We start from the raw sequence: 27,796 nt of genomic DNA, 5'->3' as shown, positions 1-27,796 counted from the left end.
AGAAGAACTTTTTGTACAAATTTGTGAAGGTTTTACTAATGGACAAACTGAGGCCCCTGAGATGTTAAAATTCGTTGTCATGACAACACCAACAGAAGTCAAAGACACCCTATATTTGACATTTTCAGGCTAACAGCTTAAAAAGTACTCGGTAAAAAATTTTAATCGACAAAAGAAACAATCTTACAAATATTCAAAAAATCCTGTTAATAGGGTTCAGAGCTACCTAATGTCTTTTTCATAAATTTTAGGTGGCTCAGAACCTTATTGACATAATTTGTAAAATAATTTGCAAGTTGCTTACAAATGCTTAATGATGAAACTCCTCAGTAAAACGACAACGTTTTATTTTCTTGTACCAAAGAAAATGTCGTTTGACATCTTTTTCCCACACAAAATTTTCGAGGTGCTAAAACCATGATCCCTCTGTTAACCCTTAATATGCTGAAATTATTCCTAAAAACGCGTTTTTTAACCGCTAATCGATTTTCTTGGCTCTACGGTCCAAAAGTTCTCTAAATTCGCTAAAAATGCACTTTCTGACAGTACAGGAAGATTTTGATGAAATTTCCATGTAAAAATGTACAAAATTATGCGCATGCGCATAATTTTTCGATTTTTTTTCCTTGCTCCTTTCCTTTTCGTTTTCCTCTGCTTTCTTATTCTCTCTATCTTTTACTCTGTGCACCCCTTATACTGGCTTGAAAGGTTTGATCTGAATCAATGGAAAACCCTGGAAAGGAGATCATGATCAAGTACGGGTATTTTGACCTGTTTTAACACCAATTTTACACCAAAAACTGATCGCGTTTATTCGATTAGCTCTGTCGGAATGCAGTCAATATTGAAGATGGATAGTCCTGTGGAAAGATCTATCCAAGCTCTATAAGATGCAAATCACAAAAATCTGCTGACGTGTAAATTGGTGACGTCATAAGTGGCAGAATGGCCATTCCTCCAAATCCCGGAATAATCCGCGCTTAGCATGTGAAGGGTTAATAGTTTGTCAGTTTGTGAAATAACTGAAGATGCATGCTACGTGTGTTTTGATTGGCTTACCTGCTTACAGCTGTCAGCTTTTATAACGATACACTCAGTGACTCATACACCACGTGAAAATTGCCCCCATGACTAATTACATAGGGTACCTAAATTCTATTAGCTAAAATAAACGCCCAGTTAAACGAAAAACCTAAAACTGAATTTTCTGTTCAGGTACTAGAAAAGCAATTTTATAAAGATTTGTGTCTTGCCGTGCGCGGTTAGACGATATTTGGATAGTCACGGAACGCTTCTCTTCCCCTTGAGTAGGGTGTCATTTTTTGGTTTTGGGCCCTAAAAAGGGTATCAATTTTCGCTTTCTTTATCCTTAAATAGGGTCAGGGTTTAAGAACCTTGGCGGCACACCCCTATCCGAAATTTATGGGAGTACCCCCCCCCCCCGGGGGTACTGACACCAATTGTCAAAACGTGCTCAGTGTTTTTGTAAAGTACCACTTGACGTCTTCCTTCTCATAGAAAATTTCAAGCCAATGAAAACTTAATCCTTCCCTAATTAGTTTGACTTGTTATGTATGGCATAACATCTGTAACATCTGTGCGTTTGTTTGAAATTCTTCAGGGAGATTACGCCCTCAGAAGTAACGTGAAAAGTAGTTAAAGAGACCCAAAAAGTAATCATGTAAATTTAGGGAAAGGAAAATGTTATTTCGGTTTTAGTTGAAAGCTAATTTCACATGTACGAAAGTAAAATTTAAATTCTTTAAAAGCTCGTTATATCCCAATCCCCCCCCCCCCCCCAAAAAAAATGCGTTTCACAAAAGAAAAATATAAAACGATCATTTTCGTTGAAATGTCTAAAAAATCTATTTCCTGTAGTTTTGATTGTATATATCTCCATAATATGCTGCATATTCTAAAAAAAAAGGAACCCTATTTCGATTGTCGTTATGTTGTATAGATCTGACCAATCAAAATGCATTTGTAAAGAGAATAGAGAAGGCCGAACAGAGCGCTTCCACGCGATGTAATGTCAAACTCTCTTTATCACTGTAGTGTGAGAAAACCTTTCTTTCTTTCATTTAAAATCCTCTTCTTTTCGATTCTTGGTATCCACCAAATCCTAACAGTCATGTTTTCAAGCTTTGCAGTTAGATAGCCTTTTCACATGACTCAATCAACCTTTTCATTCTAAGTTTCGAAATATCGAGTCTCTTTTCCAATTGCTGGTGCTACTTCAGGACATGACTCAAGCCGATGAAGTTCTTTATTCTCCCCACCTAGCCTGTATGTGCCATGTATTGGCGCTGTTATGAGAAATTTTATTTCCATCGTTTGAAACCACCTGTCCATTTTAGACGCTTTATTGTATTTGAAGCACTTTTTGATTTCAAACTGTTTTATAGAACAGAATCTAGCCCGTGGATATTAGACCCCATCTCGGGTTTTGTACATACACATTTCAGGTCGAACTCTAAAAATTTGTTGAGGTGGTGCAAACTTTTCTTGCAGAATGTTACACATGAACACATTATTTTTTCAAACAGTGTGCAGATGTCACGTTCCCTTAGTTGCCTTTTTAAACAGGAGTGCAAGTAACTGGAATTGATTCAATGTGAATAGGCTAATTTCGATACATTCAAATTCTAACTTGTTTCCGAGTCTAAGGGAAATGATAAAAAAAGAATTTTTAATTCATTCCCTAATCTCGAGCCAAGATAAAGATTTCATATGTACGCCTAAGAGTCATGACTTGCCTTTTACTTTTAAAACACAGTAAATCGTTAGATTACAAACATAATCTAATGAGCAAAATACCAAAAGGCAGCATTATACTGTTTAACATATTTTGCTTATGGTTTTAACAAAACTAGATTTTTGTTGCGCAACTTAACGGAAAATAATTATCATTTGATCTCAGGAAATGTAACATTGTTCAAGAACAGAATTTCTTTCGAGTATCTTTTGTGACGCCTCACAAACAGAAATTTTAAAGCATTTTCATATCGGGCCATTCTTAGTTTTCCAATTAACATCTAAGTTGTTCTGAAAAAGAACAGCTGACACACAGTACTTCGAGCAGGAAATATCTCATTAAAAAGCAAAAACAGTGACTTTACAGCTTCACAAACAGTCCTGAAAGCGAGCGGCACGCTTGTCGCTGCGATTTCGATTTAAGAATGGTTTTCCCGCAGGTCATTGCAGGGTTTCATGCCCTCATCGAGGCCATCGGTCTTCCTGCAAACTTGTTGGTAATAGTGACGATTGCCCTAGAAAGAAGATTTCATGTGATGCGGTATATTTTACTCGCCAGCCTCGCAGTGTCAGACTCTCTCCTTTTAATTCTCGCAAACTCATTCCGCATCGCCAGCACAGCACAAGAAAGATGGCTGTACGGCCAAACAATGTGTTATCTCAATCCATTCTTTGGGAGATACTTCTACTTTAACACAGTTCTTCATCTGATAGCCGTGTCTTACGAGCGATACAGCGCCATCGTCAAATCCCCCATGACGTACGATGGTACGATTACCAAGGGCAGAGTGGTGTTCATGATTTTCATCTGGGTAGCACCGATCCCGCTGTCCATCGGACCGTTCGTTGGTTGGGGACAGTATGTCTACAATCCAGAAGTGTACACTTGCGACCAGGGGTGGGCAGTACAAAATGATTCAGGTGCGAGGAAGACGGTGATTTTAGTCATTCTCACCCTTGTAGTGCCTCTTCTGGTAACAGTGTTTCTGAACTGGTCAGTCTTCAAGGCAGCAACGGCCCTGCAGCGAAACGTAGTGCAAGTGGGAGACCTAGCCGGTTCCGACACGTCTGCAAACCATTTGCAAGAGATGTCAAGGCGAAGGAGCGAACGGAAGGCAGCTGTCGATGTCTGCATCATCATCGCTGCGTTTATGGTGTGCTATCTTCCCTTCTGGACAGTGGGAATCTGCCGACAGTTTATCAAGAGAAGCGAAGTTCCAGCTGAGGCTATACTCCTCACTAATGTGATCTTCTTCGCCAGTACCTTGTGCAACCCGATCATCTACTCCGTACGTAAGAGAGACTTTCGAGCCGGGGTTAAGAATGTGCTCAGGCGGATGAGAGTCTGTGGAAGCCCTAATGACACCAACAATAACGAAATTGGCATGAACAACTTCCGGCATTAACCCTATTCAGACCGGGGTGGTGGAGTGGAAGGGGGGGGGGGGTGGCGGAAAGTGCCGGCGCTGACTTTGAACGGTTATTTTTGAAAATTTAACCAAACGCTGCCAAACTTTGCGAGTTTGTCTAATGGAAATAATTTGGTAGGCTAGGTTGTTGTGTCGGCAATTTGACGTTACCATAGTAACGGCATTTTGACAAACAAATTTGTCAAAATTTTGGGGGTGGGGGGGGCGGAATCCCCCCCGTCTAAAAAGATCCAAAAAAGCCCGATCTGAATAGGGTTGAGCCAACCTCGGCACAGAAACCTCCACTGCAAGACTAACCGTACCACAGGCAGCCCAGGGTCAGGAGGACGAAATGAATTGACTTTCCAGGTTAGTCGCCTTGAATGGAGTGGGTCCTTTCACAATAAGGTCCCACCACACATGTATGCTCGGGTGACTGTTTCTATACAAACTGTCAAGTAAGAAATTGTCTGTTACCAGGCTCCTGCTGTTACATTGTAAGCACATGTAATCTACATCAACAGTCAGGGCTTTCCACAATTAACTGCCAGGCAACTTTTTGGCAACTTTTCATATCTCGTGCAACTTTTTCCCCTTCAGAAGCGACTTTTTTCCTTTAGAGCAACTTGTTGCATTTTGAGTATTTTCCGAAGATTGTCTGAGGGTTGTCCAAAGGTCATTCGAACATTTCCGAAGATTAACGAAATTTGCCGAAGTTTTTCGTGGAACATCCGTGGAACGTTTCGACTTTCGACTCATTAATCGGGCGTGGCCGATTTATAGTTTACCCTTTGGTCGTCCTAGACGATAGTCTCCTGTCGGCTAAAAATGACGGGGATTGCCTGGGCCAATCGGTTTCATTTCAGTTTTGACAGTAAATCGTTGTAGGAACACTCGATCGACTTTTGGGCTAATCTGCAATCTGGTTCTCTTCTTTGCTTCGGCGGGAGGACAGAGAAAAAAGCTTAAGGGGTAAAGTACTAATAATCACCATTGTGAAACTGTAGTTGCTTTCACAAGTTGAAGCTATTTTTGTAAATAAAAGGGGTAACGTCATTCATGTCACGCAATGTTTTTGTGGGAAACTTTGAAACTAGACGCTTTGCTGGTTTCTACAAATAGCAGTGTGATCTGGCGGTACATTTTTTTGAGGCGGACTCCACTTTAAAACTAATTTTTATATATTTAGCAAGAAGTATGTCGATTTTCATTTCCGCACAGTTGGGCGTCAAAGTCGCCTGTCACAAAGAGTAGAATGTTTGCACAACTTGGTTTGGATGTATTTTAGATTTGACTAGTGACGTTAGTAAGACACTTCTCAAGACGTCAGCAAAACATTGGCAATGTACAGTATTGATGTGAACTTGAATGGAATTTTTTACGAGATTAGTAAAGCTATCGAATGAAAAGATGACTTGAAAATGAAAACTTCGAATAATTATAATTAAATACCAATTGAAATTTAGATGAAAAATTCCGGAAGTGACATCCGGTGTTCAAAATAGGAATTTTTGTACAACTTAAAGTTCCGAAAAAAAAGACCACATGTTTTGTAAAAATCACAGACAAACATGATCAGGAAAACAAAACAGGCCAGTGGGTTTTATTCACGAAAATACAACTTTCTTAAGAAAGAGTTTGTAAACAAGACAATGGAATCGAATTACGTTTCACACGAGATTTGCATACATTTGAACTTGCAAAAAAGAAGTATCTCTGCCGAGACATAATAGCGAGACCTTACATTAATAATTATCGTTTTCTGGTCTGATTGTTAGTTTTTATGCTTTAACTATTTGAAAGTGGTTCTCATCGATGAAAACAAAACGGTTTTTCATTCACTGTTTGAAGTATTTATAGACGTGAATACATTCGTTTAATCAAATTACATTCTGCACGAAATATTTTGTATCCATCTGTCCCGAAACTTTGAGGAAATTGAAATCTTTGTGGACAGTACTGAATAAAAGCAGTTCATAGAATTGAATAAAAAGATAAGAAAGGAAATTTTAAAACTTTATTTTGGCTCATTTTGACGAAATTCAGGATTTTCAAAGACTGCCAGTAAACGGCTGTATCTTGTCTGTCTCTAACGATTTTGCTACGGTTTCGAACCGGAACGAGCTAATTTTTCAACATGATAACATGGTAGCGGGCAGAAGTCGGTTCGTTCTGAATTTTTCTATACGGTATACAAGTTACAGGTTAATATACAGACCCTCTGTACAGTAAAAAACGTTTTGGGAACAAACCATCGTGAACTTATTTTCTATGTTGATCAGAAAAAATCCTTAGTACGGGGTTTGTTATCAAGTTCGTCAGTACGTTAAAACTGTAAGGTGTATAACCTCAAAGAATTATTATCAAGTGTGTTTTGTTTTATTAGCGGTTTATACTCTAAGGTCTTGGTATGGGAGATCAAAATGAAGGCAAATTTCTGTTATTATCTGATTGCTTGGCACAGATTAGTACGACACTAAATTGGTTAGGAAATGTAAACAAACATTAAATTGAATGAGAGTAGAAAGGTAGGGACAGGTGGGGGTGAAAGGCTAAGGAGATGGAAAGGGAGGGAGAATTAAAATCCATGCTTGGTTATATCACGCAACCTATGACTTCTGTTGTTTTCTCACAAGAACAAAACTTAAGGTGGGGTTCTACCTGAATTTGAATGGAACTTTAAGAGATTGAAGAAAAGAATGGAAACACCTCCAAACAGTTGACTCCCTCGCAAGAGCACTCCGGGTTGTCAGGAGAGTGTTTGGTGTCCGTTCACCAATTTTTAACTTCAAATTCAAATTTTAAAATCACATTAAATCTCCAATATTTCTTATTTGTTTAAATTTTACTAATCCTTTGAGAAAAACTATCGCCTCCCAGACATCCCCCAAAATCGTCCAAAAATTAACAAAATACTGCAAAACAAATATATATGGGATAAGTAAAGCTTTTTTGGATTCCTTGAAACGCGGCTGAAATGGTTTTCAGTGTTTTCCAGCCCTTATACTTTGGGTCAGTACTACTATTCTTCACCAGTTGCTATTACAGTAATGGTATGAAACAAATACCTAATCAATAATAATAAAGTATTTTTCGTTTGTCTCACGACGTAGTGTCACTTGTGATGTAGATCGCGACGTTTCGACTGCACACTGCTAGTCTTCATCAGGCGATAAGGTCGACTGGTTGTGCGTGAACTTATAAAGCACGCTGCTGCGCTGTGATTGGTTGGTTTTCAACAGCTGTGATTGGTGCATTTCGATCCTCGCTGTTTCTGTGTCCTGTTGTTCCCTCAGCGGTCCGCTGTCGTACAGTTCTCCTGTTGTTGTGTTTTTTGATCGTGGGCATCCATGCTTCAGGAATTTCAATTCCATTATCCCTGTTGATATTATTAGGGTGAAGTCTTATGTGAATTGCCTCTTTTACCCTGCGTGTGTACCAGTGTGGTTCACGATCAATAAACTTTACCTCATTCCAAAGCGGGTAGTGTCCGGTGTTGTGGGTGTGCTCTGAAACAGCGGAGGTCTGGATACGAGCGAGTCGGATGTCCCGGTCGTGTTCTTTGATTCTGTCTTGCATAGGTCTTCCAGTCTAGCCGATGTAAACTTTGCCGCACTCACAGGGAATTCTGTAGACAACGCCATCTTGTTTAGTCGGATCAACGGCGTCTTTCGGCCGTACTAGGTGTGATCTTAATGTAGTTTCCAACTTGAAAACAGCGCGTACGCCTTGTTGTTGTAGGCAGCGTCTAAGCTGTTCGGAAAGACCTTTGACATAGGGTAGAACCGCAGTAGATTTAAACTCGGTCGTAGGCTCAGCACTGGTGCTCGGCTTTCTGGTCTTGGTGATCTTCTGCAAGAAAGAAAAAGGATAACCATTAGAAACAAGAACAGATGACAGATGTTTTTTCTCCTTGGATATAACAGATGGTTTTGTTACGAGGCGTTTAGCACGATCGTAAAGACACTTAACAATACCGCGTTTTACTGATTGAGGGTGGTGTGAATCATACGCTAAGTATTGATCAGTGTGTGTTGGTTTTCTATATACGCTGTTGGTGAGCCGGCCGTCTGGTTCTCTCGAAACTGTGGTGTCGAGGAAGGCGATTTTGCAGTCGTTCTCTGTTTCCATGGTGAAGCGGATGGAAGGCTGCTGGTTGTTGAGATGTTGTAAGAAGCTGTCGACTCTTCCGCGATCCAAGATGGTGAATGTATCGTCCACGTAGCGTTTCCATATCTTAGGCTTGTAGGATGATGAAGTTATTGCCTGCTCCTCAAAGCTCTCCATGTAGAGATTAGCAACAACAGCGGAAACCGGACTTCCCATGGCTGCGCCTTCCTGTTGTTCGTAAATTGATCCGTTGTACTGGAAGTATGTAGATCTCAATACGAAATTCAGGAGGTCAGCGATCTGAGCAGGTGTTAGCGTTGTGCGATCGGCAAGGCTGGGATCGTTCTCTAGTTTCCGTAGCGCGGCTTGTACAGCGCCGTCGATAGGAACGTTTGTAAACAGCGACTCCACGTCAAAAGACACCATGATCTCGTTGTCTAGGATCGTCTCACTGTTGATGGTGGATACGAAGTGGGCTGAATTGGTCACTGCGAAATCCGAGTTACCTGTTAAAGGAGACAAGATGTTAGCTAGGTAGGCTGACAAATCATACGCAAAGGTGTTAACGCATGATACGATAGGTCTTAAAGGTACGTCGGCCTTGTGGATTTTTGGTAAACCGTAGATTCTTGGTGGCTGTTTGTGTCGAGGTCTGATCTTGTTGTAAACAGCCTCTGATAGATCTCCGCTTCGTTTCAGGGTTAGCAGCTTCTCGGTCAGCTTTCTGGTTAGACGGTCTGTCGGGTCTTTGTTCAGGAGCTGGTACGGTCCGTTCTCGATCAAGGTAGACATCTTAGTGCGGTACGTCTCAGTGTCTAGGACTACGCTAGCACGCCCTTTGTCAGCTGGGAGAATCATGATGGAATCATCCTCCTTTAGGCTTTTAAGCCCGTCTCGAATTTCTTTCGTGATGTTAGGCTCTGGTGGTTCTGCCTGTTGAAGAATGTCGTTGACGGCTCTTCTGACAAGGTCTGCTTGCTCTGTGTTGAGTTGTCTGACAGCTGATTCGACACTGGCGATAATCTCCTTGGCAGGGATGTTCGTAGGAGTTACGGCGAAGTTCAGTCCTTTCCGAAACAGAGCTATCTCGGCGTCGCTGAGGGACCTAGAAGATAAATTAATAACCCAGTTAGTTTTGTCAACATACGGTGTATCAGAAGGGGACACAGCCGCGTGTTTTTCGCGCACAAGTTTTTCAAACTTCTGCTTTTGTCTGTCTTTGGTGGAATTAAAGACTCGTTGGGTGTTGATCTTGATCTGTTCTAGTATTCTGTCTGCGTCCTCCGTCGATAGAGCGGATGTTATGCTCTGTGCAGTGGAGTCTGCTTCCTTCTTCGCATCTCCTTTGGCCATCTGCGTCAGTCTGATCCTTTCCCTCAGGAATCTCATTGATGCAAGTTCAGCGACTCTGCGCGCGCCCTTTGTGGGAACTGGCGGTCGGACTTGTAGATCTTTGGGGACAATGCGGTTCTTAATGCACCTTGTAAGAAAGGTAAAATGGTTTGTAAAGCGTGCGAGCTTGCTCGAGCAACGCTCATGTCGACGAATCAACCTTAGGGCTGTGCGCCCATATTTCAGGTCAATATCGTAAAAAATGTTGTGGTTAATCATCGTGGTAGAGTACAATAATAATAAAGTATTTTTCGTTTGTCTCACGACGTAGTGTCACTTGTGATGTAGATCGCGACGTTTCGATTGCACACTGCTTTGGTATTAGTAGGGGGCGTCAGCGGCAAGTGGGGAATAAACGTCCCAAAACCCCTCAAAATTACACAATAACAGACAATCAACAATAGGTAAGTGATCTTTATTTATATGGCTTACAGTTTATTGTAATTTAGGAACGAAAGATCTCAAATTCGTCAATTTATGAAGCATATATTTTTTGATCGCTTGAGTCGAACCGACAACGACCGTTGCAAATAATTAACGAGAGAGCCTGGGTGGCCTGTGGTTGGAGTTCTCAAAGGCGTAATTAATATGCATAAAAAACTTCTCAAGACGTCATTGAATAAACTATGAATAAACATATAACAACCTGAAAACTTTGTTGTTGTTCACTACCTTTTAGTTCCTCTGCAAAGCTGTTTGCAGTGAAGCGTGCCAGTCAATTCGAATCATGTCTTCGAATCTTCGAATCATGTCCGCCGCGTGCGAGAAACTGGCACCAAGATAAACACAAATACTCACAATGCAACTGGCCGACCGCTTCGGTTTTTTATTGACCTTCACAGCAAATACATCTGCTGGATTAACAAACTCTTATTCTGCATGAAGTTTTTTTCCTGTTGCGAGTAGCAGTTTCCAAGAATCTTGAAATAAAAATGTGTTTTTTTCCGAAGAAAATGCCGATATGTTTGTTTTTAATGCCCAGACTCCTCTCTACAATTCAGAGCTTGGCTACTAAGCATTCATCATTCGCGAACGATTTGAACGAATTACAAGTGTTTCAGGAGTGTTTAGAAGTGATAATATCGAAAAAATGATATCAAGAGAGCATCCAAGTTTAAGATATTGTGAACTCAAACTAAAAAGGAGGTATGACAAGTGAAATTTAGCTTTCGTAAGACTTAATTTATATTAAACATTGCAACAACCACCGTGTCAGTGTTTCGAAACCGCGCTTGTTTGCCCTTGATTGTTTACCAATAGAACTTCACTTGAACTTCAAACTTTATGGTCTGTATATTTTTTTCCCAAAATTTGAGCTTCCAAATCGGGGGTGCGGCTTATCTACGGGTGCGGCTTATACACGGAACTTTACGGTATTACAATTATGACTGGCAATTCATTTTCGCAACAGTCTAATTTTCATGGTGTTTAAGGTGTTGCAAGTCTCCAGTACGCATTCTCCGCTTCAGGATGGCCTCCTTGGAAATTGTTTTTAAATCATATGCCAGTCCAAACATTGCACACAGGTCAATGAACCATTTAGAAGGATTCATTGGTGAACCTAATTCACTTGTGGCATAGTCCTGAGGAAAGGTGTGATGAAAATTGTGGAAACCTTCACCACCAGTTGCTAAGACAACAGAGAAGTTCTCTGAAGGATTAATGTTCTCATCATAAGGCCGTGATCCCCAAATATGGGCAAGACTGTTAACACACCATGTTGCGTTAAGGGTGAAGGCGTAACGGAATGCATAACAAATGAAAAATCCATTCCAGATGCTTTCATTCCAGAAGTACCAAGGAACCACAATTGGCATTATGACATTGAAGATTGTACTGAGAAGCTTGTAGTGTCTGAAATAGAAATGAAAAGATTATGACATAAATTCTCATTGCAATATCACCATGTTGTTTGTCAAGTACTCAAAAAGCAGGGAGATGAGGGAGGCTTCCCCCAGGGGATTCAGGGAACAAAGGAACAAGGTCATAAACCTTTTGGGAACATGGAAACAAAAGGAATATAAAACTGAAACACAGGAACAAAAGCATTAAGTTTATAGACTGTCCACAGCACTCTATTCTTTCGTGTTGTTTCGATTGTTGAGCGCGCGGTGAGAACGGTGAGAGAACTCGACGCCAGCGCAAAACGGAAGAAGCAAGGGGGTGGGGTTCCTTTGATCGCTTCCCGCCCCCCTCCCCCCGCGCTTGCGCTTCGCGCTAGCTTCGTTTGCTTTTTAATGCGTTGAAAAATCGAGAGGCTGTGAACAGTCTACATAGTTTAGGGAACAGGGTACACCGAAATCTAAATATAATAATTAATATTTTTCGAAACACCCGAACACATGAAAGGTTTTGATGGGAACAAGGGAACATGGACCCCCCCCCCCCCCCCTGGGAGGCTCTCAAGGAGTGTGGCGGTGGCGGATGGAAATTTTCAGCCCTTTTGGCCTTATGTTTTTTTGGTCCCTACACATAGGAACACCTTGAAGCATGGTTTCACTAATTAATCAAAAGGTGGAAATATATAAAATATGCTGCCCACCTTAGTCAATTACAAGCAGTTTGCACGAATTATTTTTTTCCAAGTCAACCTTTTTAGGGTGAAGTTTCTGCACCAAAATTGAAAAAAAATCTTTTAGGGAACACAGGAACACAAGGAAAATTTTGATGGGAACAAGGAAACATGGACCCCCCCCCCCCCTGGGAGGCTCTCAGGGAGTGTGGCGGATGGGAATTTTCAGCCCTTTTGGCCATATGTTTTTTCGGTCCCTCAAGAGGGGCTTTCCCTACACAAACCAACACCTTGTAGCATGTTTCCACTACACGAAAGGTGGAAATATATAAAATATGCTGCTCACCTTAAGCAATTGGCAATTAAAAGCAGTTTGCACAATTTTTTTTTTCCAAGGCAACCTATTTAGGGTGAAGTTCGATTTTAAAGTGATGATGATGGTGAATGTATCCCATCCGGGACATGATTTTTCTTTTTCGTGGGATAGGACAATGGGGCTGAGACCGCAGCCCCTCCCCCGACCCCCTCCTCCAGACAATTATAACGGAATATGAAAGAAAAAAAAAAAAAAAAAAAAAAAAAAAAAAAAAAAAAAAAAAAAAAAGGGGGGGAAAGGGGGGGAAAAAAAAAATTTTTTTTCAAAAAAGGAAAAAAGGGGGGGTATAAAAGGGGGGGCTTATAACCGGAATTTTACTATGCATAATTACCTTCGTTGAAACATGATGATTTTATCTTCGTACAAATCGCTCAGATCCAGTTGCTTTCCCTTCTTTATTACATCAGGGTGTTTTTTCACCATCAGCCATCCAACGTGTGAGAAGAAAAACCCTCTCTTCGCGTTGTGCGGATCTGCGTCGGTTTCAGAAAACTTGTGGTGAACGCGGTGGTCGCGCGCCCATTCAAAGATGTCGTTTTGTGAAGCGATGCAATTCATCAACATGAGCGCCAGCCTCAAAGGCCATCCTGCCTTGTACGATCGGTGAGACCAGAGTCTGTGAACTCCAACAGTAATACCTAGCCCGCCGACGAAGTGGCACAGCCAAGTCCATAACCAAGTCTTTGGGTTTGCCCCGGGGATGAGATAAATGCCGTATATTGCCATGAGGTGGAGCACTACCATGAAATAAACATTTAGCCACACGATTTGTCGCTGCGGGCGTTTTTGTTCATGACCAGAAGTTTTCGTTTCTGGGTCAATGGTTTCTGTTTGAGTTACAGTGGCACTTTTTGGAGCCATACTTTTCCCCTGTGAACAAGAAGAGAATATACGGGAATTATTTCCTCAACTGAGCAGCAATACAAAGGTTTACATAACGGCGTGAATTATTAACGCAGGGAAAACCCGCAGCGGTATAAATATTGTGGTTCAAAAAAGTAAACAAGATTCAACCCGCCAATAGCCATATAAAAGAACCTCGTAAATAAATTAAAAGCGTTGTAACAGACCAAAAAATTCCCCACAAAGATACAAATTTTCTTCAAAATTCTCTTAGCTTTTTGAAATCTTTTCATGTTTCAGAGACTGAAAATTTGCATGAAGATCTTTACAGAGATTTGGTCGTCTAGACATAAAAGCCCGCGACGAAAAGCGCGAAAATGTCCTTGCATCCATGGAAATTTATAAAACTGTCTTGTGCTTTTCTATGAAAACGTTGCTATTACACTGCCTTCACTATGAAACTACAAACCTCACATCTTTATTTTTTGTTTTTGCGAATCAAATTAAAAAATAATTAGTTTCTCTCGCTGCTTGGAAATGGCTACACAAAATAAAATTCACAGTTTTCACTGTTCAAGTAGTTTCAGCTCTTCTACGACGAAAAATTAAAAAGATTCGCTAAAACGATTACTACGCAATTATTCAAATCTCATATGTATTACGATAAAAGTTTTTTGCGACTTGAACAACTGTTCAATTTACTCTTGCTTGAATTAATTCGGATAGGGAAAGGACGACTAACATTACGAATAAAACTTTTCATACCTGCGGAAAATTTGCGTAGAATTTAGCGTCCTTCTTCAACTTCCAGCACAGCTCTCTCGACGAAGGTCTTTCAAGTAAATATGCAAAATTATCAGGAGACAGTCTTTTATAGCAACTTATCGCATGTTTGCACACAAAAGCGAACTGCCAAACGGGCATTCAAGGGCGCCTACCGGAAGTTTGGTTCGTTAGATAGGAGAATTTCACTTTCCATCTACGAAGTCGACGCAACATAATTCATATTTACGAATAATTTTAAGCCTTTGAACTACTCTAAGCGACACAAAATTCAAGCGAAAAGGATTTTGAAGATGTCTGATAGAATATAAACTCGATTTAAGGTTTTAAACGCTGTAAAATTTGAGATGTTTTTAACTCGTTCGCGTTCTCTCAAAACCTACTCGGGTTTGTTGTCCCGATAGAATCTGGTTTCTGATTGGTTGGGGTGAGAACGGGCTCGGTCATTCAAGGTCGCAGGAAGTTGGAGTCATTCACGTGTGCCAAGAATCAGACGTGAATGCAACGGGATTTTTGACGAAATTAAAATGATAATAAAAAGATATATTGGAAAATTGCATCATAATACAAGATAGCAAATACAAACTTAAGGACTATCACGTTTTTCCTGAAGAAGATGCTATTTTTTCGCTTCACGGGGTATAAGAAGTTAGTTCAGCCTAGCCGTGCACTTGCGCTACCCACTTCTCCGTAAAAATTGCAAATTTTAGCTTATTCAGCTGCCAGCCTGTTCAAGACTTCAGTTCAACAACGCATACAAAAAACTCGAAACAAAAAAATATGTCATGAAAACCCATAAAGAACCAGCGAATGAGCAAAGGAATTTGTAATACCTCTAGTCATGAAAGTTTTGAATGCACATTGTAACCCGACACTGTCAACGCAGAATTAAACCCACTACTGACCTCCCGGGGGGGGGGGGGGGGGTACTCCGGCTTGTTAATGACGGGGATGATCGAAGGATTTTTTTGGGTTTGAAATTTTTGATTCCGGGATTTTTTTGGGTTGGAAAATTTGGCAAGTATTTTTTTGGGTATCTTGATTTAGATAGGGGATTTTTTTGGGTATTAAAAACGAACCAAAGTGCCTTGGCGCATTCATGGTATGATGAATAAACAAAACGAGCGTTCTTTTGTGTTATGTTATTGCGCCTCCTGGCAATTTAGGGGTAATTTGACAAGGGATTTTTGGGGGGTTATTTTTGGTTTAGGGATTTTTTGGGGTAATGTCGGAAGACTAAGGGATTTTTTTGGGTCCTGAGTTTTTTGCCTCCATTCGATCATCCCCGTCGTTTACAAGGCGAAGTACCCCCCCCCCCCCCTCCCTGGGACTGACCTACTACTTGTCACCAGATCTTTTTTTGTAGAAAAATTTTCGTACCGTATCACAGTTGTAGGAAAAACCAATTAAAATTTAAGGCTGGTAGGAAAAATGCCCTTTACTGTAGTGCCAGACTTGTGCTTTATTTTTTAGACATTTATCAACCGGGAACGCATGAATTCTTAATAAGTCGAAAAAACGTTTCGTTTGCGCTATGAAAGTGTAGAAAATGGAAAAATTTGCTACAGACCGTTAATTTTGTAAAGTAAGCTCGAATTTTCATTGCATGCTTCTCTGAGTGTAGCAACCGTTTCACTGTGAACATTTCTCGACGTCTGCCAGACGTTTTTTTTTTTATTTTCAACTCAGACAACAAAAGGGGTGACATATTTGGGGGCTTTTTGTAATAGTTATGCGAATAGATTACAGGGATTAACATAATAAAAGCGAACTACCTTTTTTTTCGCTGTAAACAATGGTCTTGCATAATCTTTTTGTATTAGTTAAAACCAGTCTAACAAAAGACATTTGCAGGGCTTCGCAGAAATCGTTCTTGAATCAATGATCTCGGGAAGTATTGAGAAATAAAGAATAGTGAATTGCGAAATTTTTTAAATTGGAATCGTCGAACAATAGCTCTAGATAAATATATCGAAGAACGGTAGTTCTGAATTGCGGTCGTTTCGCGCGATAGCCCGTTCGCCCGAAGAAAATGGTCGATTCGCCCGGACTAAAGATATCTTGGTTACACTCTTATTATTTTATAAGAATCTAGCTTATAAGAATATCGAGGCTGAAATTTGCGAATTTTCAAGAATATTTTAAGAATAAAGCTGAGGCTGGCTGAGATTTTGAAAAGAATATAAACATGTGCAAAATGTAACACGATACAGATCTGGACACCAAACAAATTGATACCCCAATACATGCTAAAACAGAAATGTCAAACGGTATTCTTAGGCCATCCCAATAAAATGTTTCGTTTCCCATCGCCCCGTCTTTTGTGATGATGGGTCGGTCGGTCGGGCAAAAAAAAAAAAAAAAAAAAAAAAAAACACTTGGGTTCCAGAGAAGGCCGGGCTGCTAAGTAAGAAAGCCTGATTACAAAGTCAACTCGAAAACGTGGTCTTTCCGTTCGTTATTCCTTATCAAATGTCTAAACAGTCTTTAACTAACGTAGTATAGATGTTTATTAAAGACAAAGACATCATATACCAATCGTTGTTAATAAAACAAGATCGTGTGCTTGTAAATTGAAGTACTTGCTTCTTTAACTAGTGAATCTGGAATTTTTTTTTTTTTTACTTTTCGAAAAAAATGGGTCGGTCGGGCGATGGGAAACGAAACATTTTATTGGGATGGCCTTATAAAATAAAAAAAAGTGCAATCAGAATGTTTTTGGTGGCTTAGCTTAAACAAATACGCAGCATTTAACGTTCCTTTTCTTTGGCCATACAAGTTGATCGTTAAGTTAAATTAATCACGCGGACAGGGGGACCTTTAAACCAGCTTTAAACGCAGAATGACTGAATAGCGGAAAATTATCCCAAATCCTAAAACAAGCTAAAAGACGGCGTATACAAAATATTATTAGGGAAAAGAAAGGAAATTAAATAAAGATTACCTCGCTCGCCCCAACGATAGAAGTAAATCTCGACAGCTCGTAGTCTAGGTTGACGAAAGAGAGAATGATGTCCTTGAAATCCCGTCAGCTGCTTTCTAAAATAAGGTAGTTTAGCTTTTGGGAGATCGTGTCTCATAGTCATAGCGCGAGCAAGCTGAAATTGACAGCTGGGCTCACTTGAATTTCCGCTCGCCCGCTCTTCTCTTAACTAAAGCAGCTGTAACACTTAGGCCACTCGAATTGTGACTTATTTTATATTCCCACATATCTTCCACTTGAGCAATTGAATTCTGTTTTCTTCCAAAAAAAATACTGCAAAAGACATCTGCAGAGCTAGCACTTGTGATAACAGTGGCAGAGGCGGCGGAGCGATGGAACGTTTGGGAGGGGGGGGGGGAGGCTAATACTGTCCCAAAAATACTCAGCAGGTTTTCATATTTGGAGCGACTTTTTCCGTTCTAGCGTCTTTTTGTATTCTGAGCAGTTTCAGTAGACCGAAGATTTCCGAAGATTCTCTGACTGTTGTCTGAAGGCCATACAAACGTTTCCGATCCATTTTCGAACTTTTCCGAAGATAAACGTAGTTTACCGAAGGCTTCCAAAGAAGTGAAAAACAATGTTAACAATTTGTGGACCTCTACGAGTGGCGTTCTGGAAAAAAGGGAGGTTTGTTCAAGTCCTACAACATATTACTTCGCAAAAAATATCCTGTTTAACGATTTTTGAATGGATCACGAGACGGAATATCTTGACGAACCAATTTAACGCTGCCCCCCCCCCCCCAATTTTCGTTGTGTGCAGGATGTAATGCCTGTTACATCGGCGAAACTAGCCGTCATCTTTCAACGCGCATTCGTGAGCATCTGAGTAGGGGCAGGAACTCACACATTTACCAACATCTGCAGCAGTCTGAGGCATGCCGTAGGCTTGCATCTAAGAACTGCTTTTCTATTGTAGATTCCGCACCCAATAGACTACAGCTAATTTTAAAAGAGGCTGTCCACATCCGCTGGGAAACCCCACGTTAAAATAAGCAGCTCAAACATGCTGACTTAACTCTTTCATTTTAGTATTATGTTATTTTCTTATAAATAAGTGTCGTTTAATTTAATTTAATTTTTTTGCATCATTTTGTGTAATAATTGTAATTTACTTCGTTATTTTTACTGTTTAATTTCTTTGCCGTGTATTTATACTCGCGCGCATTGTTCCATGTCTCGCGCATTTAAATGCTGCACGTTAAATTTAAAATGTATCACGAATGTTGCGTATCACGCATGTTACGCCATTGCTTGTAAAAAATTCAACGTCAACTGTAAACGATCCCACAACTGAAGATGATCGTTGGAACGATCGAAACATGTCTTGCAAACTAAAAGTTGTTGTACATTTTTTAAAAATAGTAGTTTGCCTGCTTTTATCCAGACTACATGAAATTTGCAGAAAACGAGTTTTTACGGACTGTAAGATTTGCGATGAAATTGGACTTGGATCTTTGGAAAATTTGTCGTTTAGGTGTTGTTGTCGTTGCATCCAATGATTGTTGACAGTAAAAATAACGATAGCCTGCGAAACTGGCTGGATCTCGCTTTGATTTGTGCTTCTCTCCCCTCCTTCAGTGGCTGAAGAGAGGTGAAAAGTAATTGCGTGGAGCCTGGAGAGAAAGGACATGAAAGCGCGCGGGGGACACTTAACACTGACTGTTTTTTAGGCCCCCTACACTGAAGGATCCTTTGTGGAGGACAGATTTCGTGCTTTGTTTCAGTGGCGGAGCCCCTTAGGAGAGCGGCGAAGCTAGCCGCTAGGAGAATGGGCCACGAGAGATCCCGCCAGCTTCGCAGGCCAGTTTGACGGTTTAAGATCTCATTCTCATCCTCAGAACTACTTGTTTTTCATTGCTGATCCTAGCAGTATGCAGGATGCGTGTCACATATTAACCTTGTAAATGGCCCAGCTCACCACGAGTCTGTCGTAGCTCAGTTGCATGGTTAGAGCGCCGATATCTAGGAGGCCATTCCCGTCGATCGGTGACTCAGTTTTGTTCTTTGTCCCATGCTCGTGTCATTGTTGAAAAATTCATCTTCATTATTTATCACCGAGCTGAAAATTTACCATCTTTATTATTTACTGCTTGTTTTTCAGTCGACTAGTATAGAAGAAACGAAGGCTCTAGAGACGTTTCGTCGGTTGGCGGTTAAATTTTAAATCCACTGGACACTTGACTCATGCAGGGTGAAATTACCCTTCGTTTGATCTCTGATGTGCCATTGATAGTTGAGGTCAAACTACTCCTAATTGCCATTGTACGCTTCAAGATGGCTTGAAAGGACATTTCGACAAGTTTTGGTTGAGTAGACTAAGCTTCTGTTGTTACCATGGTTACTTAGGATGGTTTGGAACTTCAAATTTCACAGTCCTGCTATATCGCTTATGGTCTGCAGACCTGCAAAAAAGAAAAACAAAAAACAAAACAAAAAAACAATGGATAGTTTATTTGAGTTGTATGTCTTTTTGTGCTTAAACTTTAAAGTTAGGCCGTGTTTACACTTAGTGCCAGAGCATTGGTATCTGCAGCTGGAAACAGGCAAAAAATGGTGCCTTCTCCAAACGCAGGGAACCAAAGTACTCAAATGCCTTTTTGTTTTAGTGTCTGTGTACAAGATCCTGACTTTGTACTTTTGCCCGTGCTCGAACTATGGCATGGCAACTTAACAATAATTGTGTGTTACTGAAGAGTGCCCAGAAGGAAGCGTTCTCTGGCACCATGCCCAGTCACCAAGTGTGAATCCAGCCTAATTATAGTGTACCCTCTGAAAAGCCCCCTTATGCGCCTTATGGCGCGAAGAGAACTAACTAACTCTGAAAAGCATGATGCGTGTAGAAGTATTGCTACCCACCCCCACCCCCCAAATAGGATCAGGTCCTCGTGCATTTTGTCATGGGATCTCAGTGAATTTTCCGATGAAAAATTCCCTGTGAAGATCGTTTCTTATTTACATCTACATCCGCAGTTGATATATAAATCATCATGATACATCCTTCACATAAATAAATTCACTGTTGACAAATGTTTGCTGGTAGCGCAGAAAAACTGATACTGGCTGGGAATTGGTCGAAATTTTAGCTATCAGCTGAGGAATGACGCGTTTTTCATTTGAAAGCTGAGATCTGAGAACTGCAAAATTCACTGATAACTGAGAAGGTGATGGAGAAATGGGCTGAAAATTTAACTGACAACCACGATTCTAGAACCCCCATCCAGACCCTCATTGTAATGTGTAGTGCCCAATCAAGTCCCATGGTTGATGGTTGATAAAAAAAAAAAAAAAATATACTACTTTACCTGGCTCGTAATCTTATTTCACCGTTTATTTTTGTGTCCTCTGTGACGTCATTCCACGTCACACCTTCATCTGTCGAGTACTCAATTGTGAGGCCTGGCAGCGCAGTCTTCACTTGTAATTTTCCATCAATCGTTCTACAAAAAGAATCGAAAACAACGAATTAGTAGTTAAAAATGGTACCTTTGATAACCGAGCCAAGGGTACTTTTAAAAACCAACCTTGCTCCCGGTGGTGTCACGTGATAATTCACGCCCATCTGGTCAAGCCGACGTAGTTCTCTGTAGGCAACCGTGTTCGCGAAGTTCACCCAGTCATCGTTCCTTTTACGATCTCGTTCATCAGTGTTCGGGATACTCTCCCATGAGCCTTGGTGCCACGCACGTTCTGCCAGAGCCAAGATCCTCGGGAAGAGCATACTGTACATCTGGTCAGCGGTACGGACTGTTTCTCCCCAAAATGAACCTTCAATTCCTAGGAGAGAAATAATAATAAGAAAACGATGCGCGATTTTCACTTGATTGTCGAAAGTTATTCGCGTTTGCTTTGGTTTTGCATTGCTACGCGTAGGCCATGGACACTTTGGCAACCAATCAGAAGTAAACCAAAACCAATCGTGACTTGCTTTCACACTTTCCACGCGCTTCGAACCTGGTGCATGTATTTGGTCCAACGTTTTGATTTGTACACTGGATTGTCTGTGTCGTTTGTGATTGGCTTTTTTCTTGCTCCTCTTCCTTCCGTTTTTTTCGGGTTTCTTATTCTTGTTACTTTCTACTCTTCATATCCTCTCTTCTGGCCGAGAAAGTCTTGACGTCATCACTGGAGGCCTATTAGCTTGTTTAACCACCGATTTTGCACCAAAAACGGATCGTGTTTTTCTTTGATTAGCTCTGTCAGAATGCAACCGATATTTAAAATGAACAATCCTAGCTCTATCAGCTGCTTATCACAAAAGTCCACTGACGTGCTAATTGATGACGTCACAAGCGGTTCAATGACCTCGCCTCTAAATAGCGCCTAAAATCGAACGGGGTATATTCGCAGATGCCTGTCGTCCGATTTTGTACCACGTGATGCCTTTTTGTCCAATGAGCGCGCGCAAAAATTAATCAGTGGGTTTTAATTGCTTTTATCACCATACGCTAGTTTACGATTCGTTTCACTTACCCAAGAGGTTGGCCAAGCCGTTCCTGGAGTTCTCGTACTCAATATGTTCAGTTGGCGAATATTCAAAGACTTTTTGCGTGTCCGTGTAGTCAGCGGCCCAGTACAAACCTCGCTCTTCAAAATCTGGTTCGTAAGGATGATCAAGACACAGGCAGTCAGGAGGGGTCAACACGACCTAAGCAAAATAAAATTTTGAAAGTGCTTTCTCAATAGGTTTCATTTTAATGGTGACACACACTTGGGTTTTATTCACATACTTCAAAGTTATAACCACCTTGAACTGCATGATAAACGTTACCACACGAAAGTATTGCTCAGTAGCTTTCATTTGAATGGCCACACACTAGGGTTTCATGCAGAGACCTCAAAGTAAGAACCGCCTTATCCAGCATAATAAACAGTACCACATGAAAGTACTGCTCAAAAGCTTTCATTTGATTGGCCACACACTAGGGTTTCATGCAAAGACTTCAAAGTTAGAACCGCCTTGTCCAGCATAATAAACAGTACCACATGAAAGTATTGCTCAGTAGCTTTCATTTGATTGGTCACAACCCAGGGCTTCATCCACAGACTTAAAAGTTAAATCTACCTTGTACAGCATAATAAACAGTACCACATGAACGTACTGCTCAGTAGCTTTCATTCGAATAGTCACACACTAGCGCTTCATTTACGGACTTAAAAGTTAGAGCTACCTTGTACAGCATAATAAACAATGCAACACGAAAGTACCTTATATCCTCCAAGAAGTGTTACTCCAAGGTTTTTTGTATCATTACTCATGCTCCAATAGTAAGCATAAACATCCTTGTTTTTAAATGTACTCCTGTTTGTCAGATCGTCTTTGCCCCCGAAGAATGCGTCACCCCACCCACCAAAATCTAAGTTATGTTTTTCAGTAATTTGAGAAACCTTTTTAATGAAATGCTCAATCAGATCTTTCTTGATTTGTTCCTCGTTTTTGCTCGATGCATTTGCTAATCGATCACAAGCCGGTGATCCTTTCCAGACTCCCCAGGCGACTTCATCTCCCCCGAAATGATAAAGAGTCAGCGGTTGAATGTCACTGTGCATGCTCACCAGTGCTGATATCACGTGATCTAGAAAAGCGTACGTTGAATTGAGGCAGGAGTTTACAACTCCATCAGTGAAGTGTTGGACAGAAAAATAGCGAGATTGATCGTCGAAGTCATTGAGAATGAACTCCTTAGCTTTTCGTGGCCTTCCTTGTTGCATCAGTTTATCATGGCGAGCTATCATGCTTTTAATAGCTGCGTGACTATGTCCCGGAAAGTCGAACTCTGGGATCACTTGAATGTGACGCGCTGTTGCGTGACGAAGTATTTCTCTGTAATCTTCGGTAGAGTAGTACCCAGTGCCCGAGGTGCTTGTATCGGGGCCTGAACCAAGTTGAGACAAAATGCAAGTCTTTTCTTGTAAGTCATGGCACCTCTTGGATCCAATCTGGTCCGAAGAAATAACAAAGAAATAAAACTAAGGAATGTACTGTATCTAAATTGAAATTTCGAAAGAAAGTTAAAGAGAGAATGAATATATGGATGAGCCGTTGTGTGGAAAAACTACTGCTAGCATGACTGAAAAACAGACTATTTTAGAAGAAAACGTTGATGTATGCATTTATTTTACCAGAAAGTGAAAAATGGCTGAATAAACCGTTTATTCAAATAAAAACACCTTGATTAACCGTTTGACTCCTAGCCTTCTACATAGACATTTTTCTGGCTCGTCACGCAATCTTCCCCCATCGTTCGTTGGGGAAAGATTGCTTGACGAGCAAGACTGAAAAGGAATCGAATTAACAACGTAGCTTTCTGGGGATGGGCGGGGAACTCCTACTAAACTAGTGGTAACCACAGGTTAGAAAGTGCGGGCCTTGACGCACTTAGACAAGGTACTGGTAGGCAGTGCCGATAATTATAAATAAACGACTGAACAAGGAGGACTGAAATGATCAAATGGACAATAGACAATTATTCTGAGTAACGCGTCACGCAAGGATTTTTCGCACGCGGTGCAGTGTGAATTTAGATGTGATTTTTCTCAGTCGGTAAACTCGCTATGTTGTCAGTGTTATAACGAATTTCTCGACAATAACCGTTGTTGGAATCATTCGCTTTACCGTGGTTTATCTGTGATACAATCACAGCAAATGTTCTCAAAAGCAACACATAACACCTTCAATGTCACAGAAGGTTTACAAGCTGTTTTTAAAATATCGCTCTTGGAGAACAGATTTTTCTCTTCCGGTGTTACGACAAGCTGTCGTGATTAACACATTTTCGCATTCCGATCGTGCTTAGTGGAAGAACAAAAATTTTCAACTTCCGGTTCGGTCCTGGTTTATAAACGTGGCGCGCACGCGTAAAACGCAATCCGCTGGTCACTGTCAAGATTAGGGTTGTGGGCTTCTCTTGGGCCCGCAATAAAAGTAACGGAAGGTTCCCCTAAAAAAAGGTACCAGACCAGGACCACACTCCCCTCAAAGGCGTACAGGGAGGCCACCTGGGCAAAGCTTATCCTGTCTAGTTACATTTCCGATCAATTTTCGTAGGCTTTCGAAGATTTCCGAGAAATATCCAAAGATATTCCGAGTTTGAGTATGTGCCAACGTACCTGAGTCAGTTCCTCAAGCCCTGGTATTTCCAGTCTCCATCCTTCGTTCTCCGACAGATGAAAGTGAAACTTGTTCATTTTGTACATCGCCATAGCATCCAAAAGTTTCAGAATTTCACGCTTGGGCATAAAATTACGTCCAACGTCCACCATCAACCCGCGATACGAGAAACGTGGAGAGTCTTTGATTGACACCTGTGGAACCAGGCCTTGGTCGTCCATGAGAGCGAGTAGAGTCTGGACACCATAGAACACCCCAGTAGGCCCTCCACCAGAAATGATGATAGTATTTTGCATGGACTCGTCTACCTGTAGTTGATATGACTCGTGCGCAGTGGATGAGAACCGCTGATTACTTTTTGGGGGCATCAGTGAAAGCTTGATAGTTTTAGAGGTGTTGGGGTCGTCCCCAGATGATACTTTCAATCCAAATTTTTCTTTGAACAAACGAAAATGACCACAAAATAATTAGAATAATTCTATTTGACAGGAAACAGCACAAAATGTGGTAACATGTATTACATTTTTTTTATTAAAACTAGCAATGGTATATTGAAATTCCTGCGTTTTGATTGGTTAACAGGCAATGGTATATGAGCTCATGTACCATTTGAGCACAAATATGGTAGCCGAAACGCGTCAACGAAAACTACTGGGGAGCTCAAATATTGCAATTCTTTGGGCGTTTTTAATAAAACAATTATTCCACTCGCGCTTGTTGGATATGCGATCGTTATAGCCAACGAGGCGCGCAGCGCCGAGTTGGCTATCTACCATCTCATATCCAACACGCACTCGTGAAATAATTGTTAATTATAACTGTTTAAAGTGGGGGGAGGGGGGGATACAATTAGTGAAATGATAGGCCATTTTCAAGTTGCCATTTCATTTGCCTCACTTTCATGATGAGGCCTGGTCAGTTGCAAAACGTTGAGAAGCAACACCCTAAAACGTGTCGTTCGAGACCCACATGGTTGATGAGTGGTACAAGGAAGTCAGTCCTTCCAAACCTTTTAAACGCTTTTGCTTACTCGTTTAAAAATAAACTGTTTATAAACAAACGTCTTTCATACTTGCCAAGAAGTTCACCTCATTTTCCAAGCCCTTTTCTCCATAAACTCGCCAATCCTTTTCTACGGACACTTTCTTGGTTTTGTCAGTGATAAAGACTACGTCAGGGGTAGGGATTACCATATATGGTGCACGTCCGAGATCTGTGTCACTTGGAGCACCGAAACTGTCCCATGTAAGCTTGTCAAAAGAAAACACAAAACTGAGGTCTTCGCCAGCAGTGTTAGCAATGGTTCGTGGTTCTAATCCTTCGCTTGCAATGTACCAATTGGGTGTTAAGTTGGACCGAGCCCTTACTAGAGTGGTGTTGAATTGAACCTTGATGAGGTCTCCAGGTGCTATCGCTTGGAACTGACTAAGAGGCTCTAACTGATACAGACAGCCGCTTAAATGGGTTATTTTTAAGTTACTTCCGCCTGGTAGAACGTAGCCTGCAGGGTTATTGGTCAGCTGTTGCTCCTGAATAATTCCCAGCAGGCAGATGTAGATTGCCCATCTTCCATTCTTTATGGGATATGGACCTCTGTTAGAAAGTGTTATTTGTGCCCTGCCAGGGGATAACACATCAAAGTAAAGTTTCAAGTTGTGAGCCATGTTGTTGATATCCGCTTGGCATAATTCTTGTGCGCATATTGGATCCTCTGTGTAAGGTGAAAATGCATGGCTTGTCGTCCTAACTGGATGAAGTTTGTTGGTGATAAGGTTTTCCGGTGGTGGGAGCATGACTGCAAGAAAAGATGCATAGCCGGATGTTATTTAACACACAATTGCAAACAACCAAACACAAGCAAACGAACAACTACTCGAAGTTTGACCCAACGGTCGAGCTAATCAAAGAAACAAACAAACAAGCGCGGTACGGTAGTCGGGGGTTGGTACTCGAAAAATTGGCTGGGGGTGCGCAGAGGGCTTCTAAAACCTCTTAAAGACTGTACTGTTGGTGAACATCACATGAAACGAACAAAACTGAGCGAGTTAAATTCATGATAAGTTCGACGTTTGATTCAGTTGAGTTCGTCCGACTGAATTATCGACCCATGTAACAGAATCCGCAGTGTTGGATTCCGGATTCCAGTCTTTCAGAGAACTAAGATTGACCAATACGTTCTATCCGTCTCGGCTTCAGACGGATATATCTATACAACGTGTGAAGATCGACTGTGGCGGACAAAAGTCGATCTTTTCTCTTAATTCATGAAACGAGCTTCATAAATAAAAAAGTTTAATTTGCATGTTAATGTATTTTAAGCCTCTACTGAAATAATCGTTCTTGCTGCTCTGAATTTGGTTTGACAACAGTTCAACGGACGAATTATGTTTGACGCTTGACCCAACTGAACGGTCGAGCTCTACCTGTTTGGGTAAAGCTGCAATTTAGTTCGCCTCGTGTGAAGTTCGACGTTTGGCCTGCGCCTTAATTTCTAAGCAGTAAGGAAGTAATCAAACAGCGTTAAACATTTATTTCAACTCTCTTCTATTGTTGCATGCATTGCAAGCAACCACAGAAGAGAGCTGACGGCTAACGCCATGTAGATGAAATATTCGTCAATGAATGCATACAGAATCGTACACGCAAGACTTTTTAACGTATAACACCGAATAAAATTATAAATGTTTACGAAATTACATATACGTTACCTCCGTTTGACAAATGGTAAAGCGAATAAATCAAGAACAGTGTAAACAACAGACCGAAAACAGAAAACAAGCGAAGACCGTTCATTTTCAGGACCAGTCTTCTCAACTTTAGTATCGGAAGTATTTGCATGCTGCTTGTTTTGGCGTCAGGTTAGTTTATCAAAATTTGTGCCCGGGCATTCATCGGCGCCATGTTTGTTTCTTTTTCCCCCTCTAGCCTTTTTGTATTGCCTCTTCAGATCGATTCGCGTGACTTCTGGCAAACTGATGAGTCATTTGAATCCGGAAGCGATTTGTAGCCAATCGGCGAGCGAGCATGATTTAGTGAACCAATATCATGACACTTGCTAAGTGTTTTCAGAACTGCAACTACGTGACATGTTACATGTACTCAGTTCATTGCGTAAATAAAACCCAGTCTTGGCTCTCGTTGTATTCGGACCTAACCCTTTCAACGGCAACCGATTGCGATTGCGTGATTTAGTTTAAGTGTCCCACTTTTCCGACCGTTTTCGCTTGAAACGGTTAAAATTAATTGTATTATTCATATTGTATTTAACTTTTTAGCTGTGTTTAACTGCAAGAGCTTAAAATTTGAAAAAGAAAAGTTCCGGTTATGATTTTCTGACAAATGGTACTGGACTTTATTTAATGAAACACAACGTAACGGAACGTGAATGAGCTGTACCTTTTATCGGATGCAAAGAGAGCCTTGGTGAAAACTTGCACGCAACAAATGACACAAAATGATCCTGGTCGTTACGCTTGAACAGCGGTCGAAAAACGCTCGTTTCGCTCGCCTGCGCAGTAAGGAAC

The 27,796-nt window shown here is 41.0% G+C and overlaps 4 protein-coding genes across 4 annotated transcripts; 1 reads left to right on the top strand and 3 right to left on the bottom strand.

Moving 5' to 3' along the window:
- The first annotated feature begins 3,179 nt into the window (after positions 1–3,179).
- On the top strand, positions 3,180–5,417 carry LOC144665530 (octopamine receptor beta-1R-like). Its single transcript, XM_078526762.1, has 2 exons — positions 3,180–4,119; positions 5,392–5,417. Exons 1-2 carry the CDS (start codon positions 3,180–3,182, stop codon positions 5,415–5,417), a joined length of 966 nt encoding a protein of 321 aa, XP_078382888.1.
- A 776-nt stretch (positions 5,418–6,193) lies between these two features.
- Positions 6,194–9,626, bottom strand: LOC144665034 (uncharacterized). Its single transcript, XM_078526214.1, has one exon. The coding sequence runs from the start codon at positions 9,624–9,626 to the stop codon at positions 7,755–7,757; it is 1,872 nt and encodes a 623-aa protein (XP_078382340.1). The 3' UTR covers positions 6,194–7,754.
- Positions 9,370–14,288, bottom strand: LOC144666141 (acyl-CoA desaturase-like). Its single transcript, XM_078527504.1, has 3 exons — positions 14,162–14,288; positions 12,885–13,423; positions 9,370–11,519 (listed from the first exon to the last, which is right to left on the bottom strand). The coding sequence occupies exons 2-3, from the start codon at positions 13,412–13,414 to the stop codon at positions 11,078–11,080; spliced, it is 972 nt and encodes a 323-aa protein (XP_078383630.1). The 5' UTR covers positions 13,415–13,423; positions 14,162–14,288; the 3' UTR covers positions 9,370–11,077.
- Positions 14,289–18,205: 3,917 nt separating this feature from the next.
- LOC144665514 (beta-hexosaminidase-like) lies at positions 18,206–27,581 on the bottom strand. The gene is made up of 8 exons (XM_078526743.1): positions 26,981–27,581; positions 25,345–26,067; positions 24,272–24,708; positions 22,370–23,101; positions 21,635–21,809; positions 20,686–20,938; positions 20,467–20,601; positions 18,206–19,566 (listed from the first exon to the last, which is right to left on the bottom strand). Exons 1-8 carry the CDS (start codon positions 27,108–27,110, stop codon positions 19,503–19,505), a joined length of 2,649 nt encoding a protein of 882 aa, XP_078382869.1. The 5' UTR covers positions 27,111–27,581; the 3' UTR covers positions 18,206–19,502.
- Positions 27,582–27,796: the final 215 nt, after the last annotated feature.

Source organism: Oculina patagonica, chromosome 9 (genome assembly GCF_052425735.1).
Source record: "Oculina patagonica isolate OP01 chromosome 9, crgOcupat, whole genome shotgun sequence".
NCBI lineage: Eukaryota > Metazoa > Cnidaria > Anthozoa > Scleractinia > Oculinidae > Oculina > Oculina patagonica.
The sequence above is the reverse complement of the archived record's forward strand: the minus strand, read 5'-3'. Positions and strand labels throughout refer to the sequence as shown.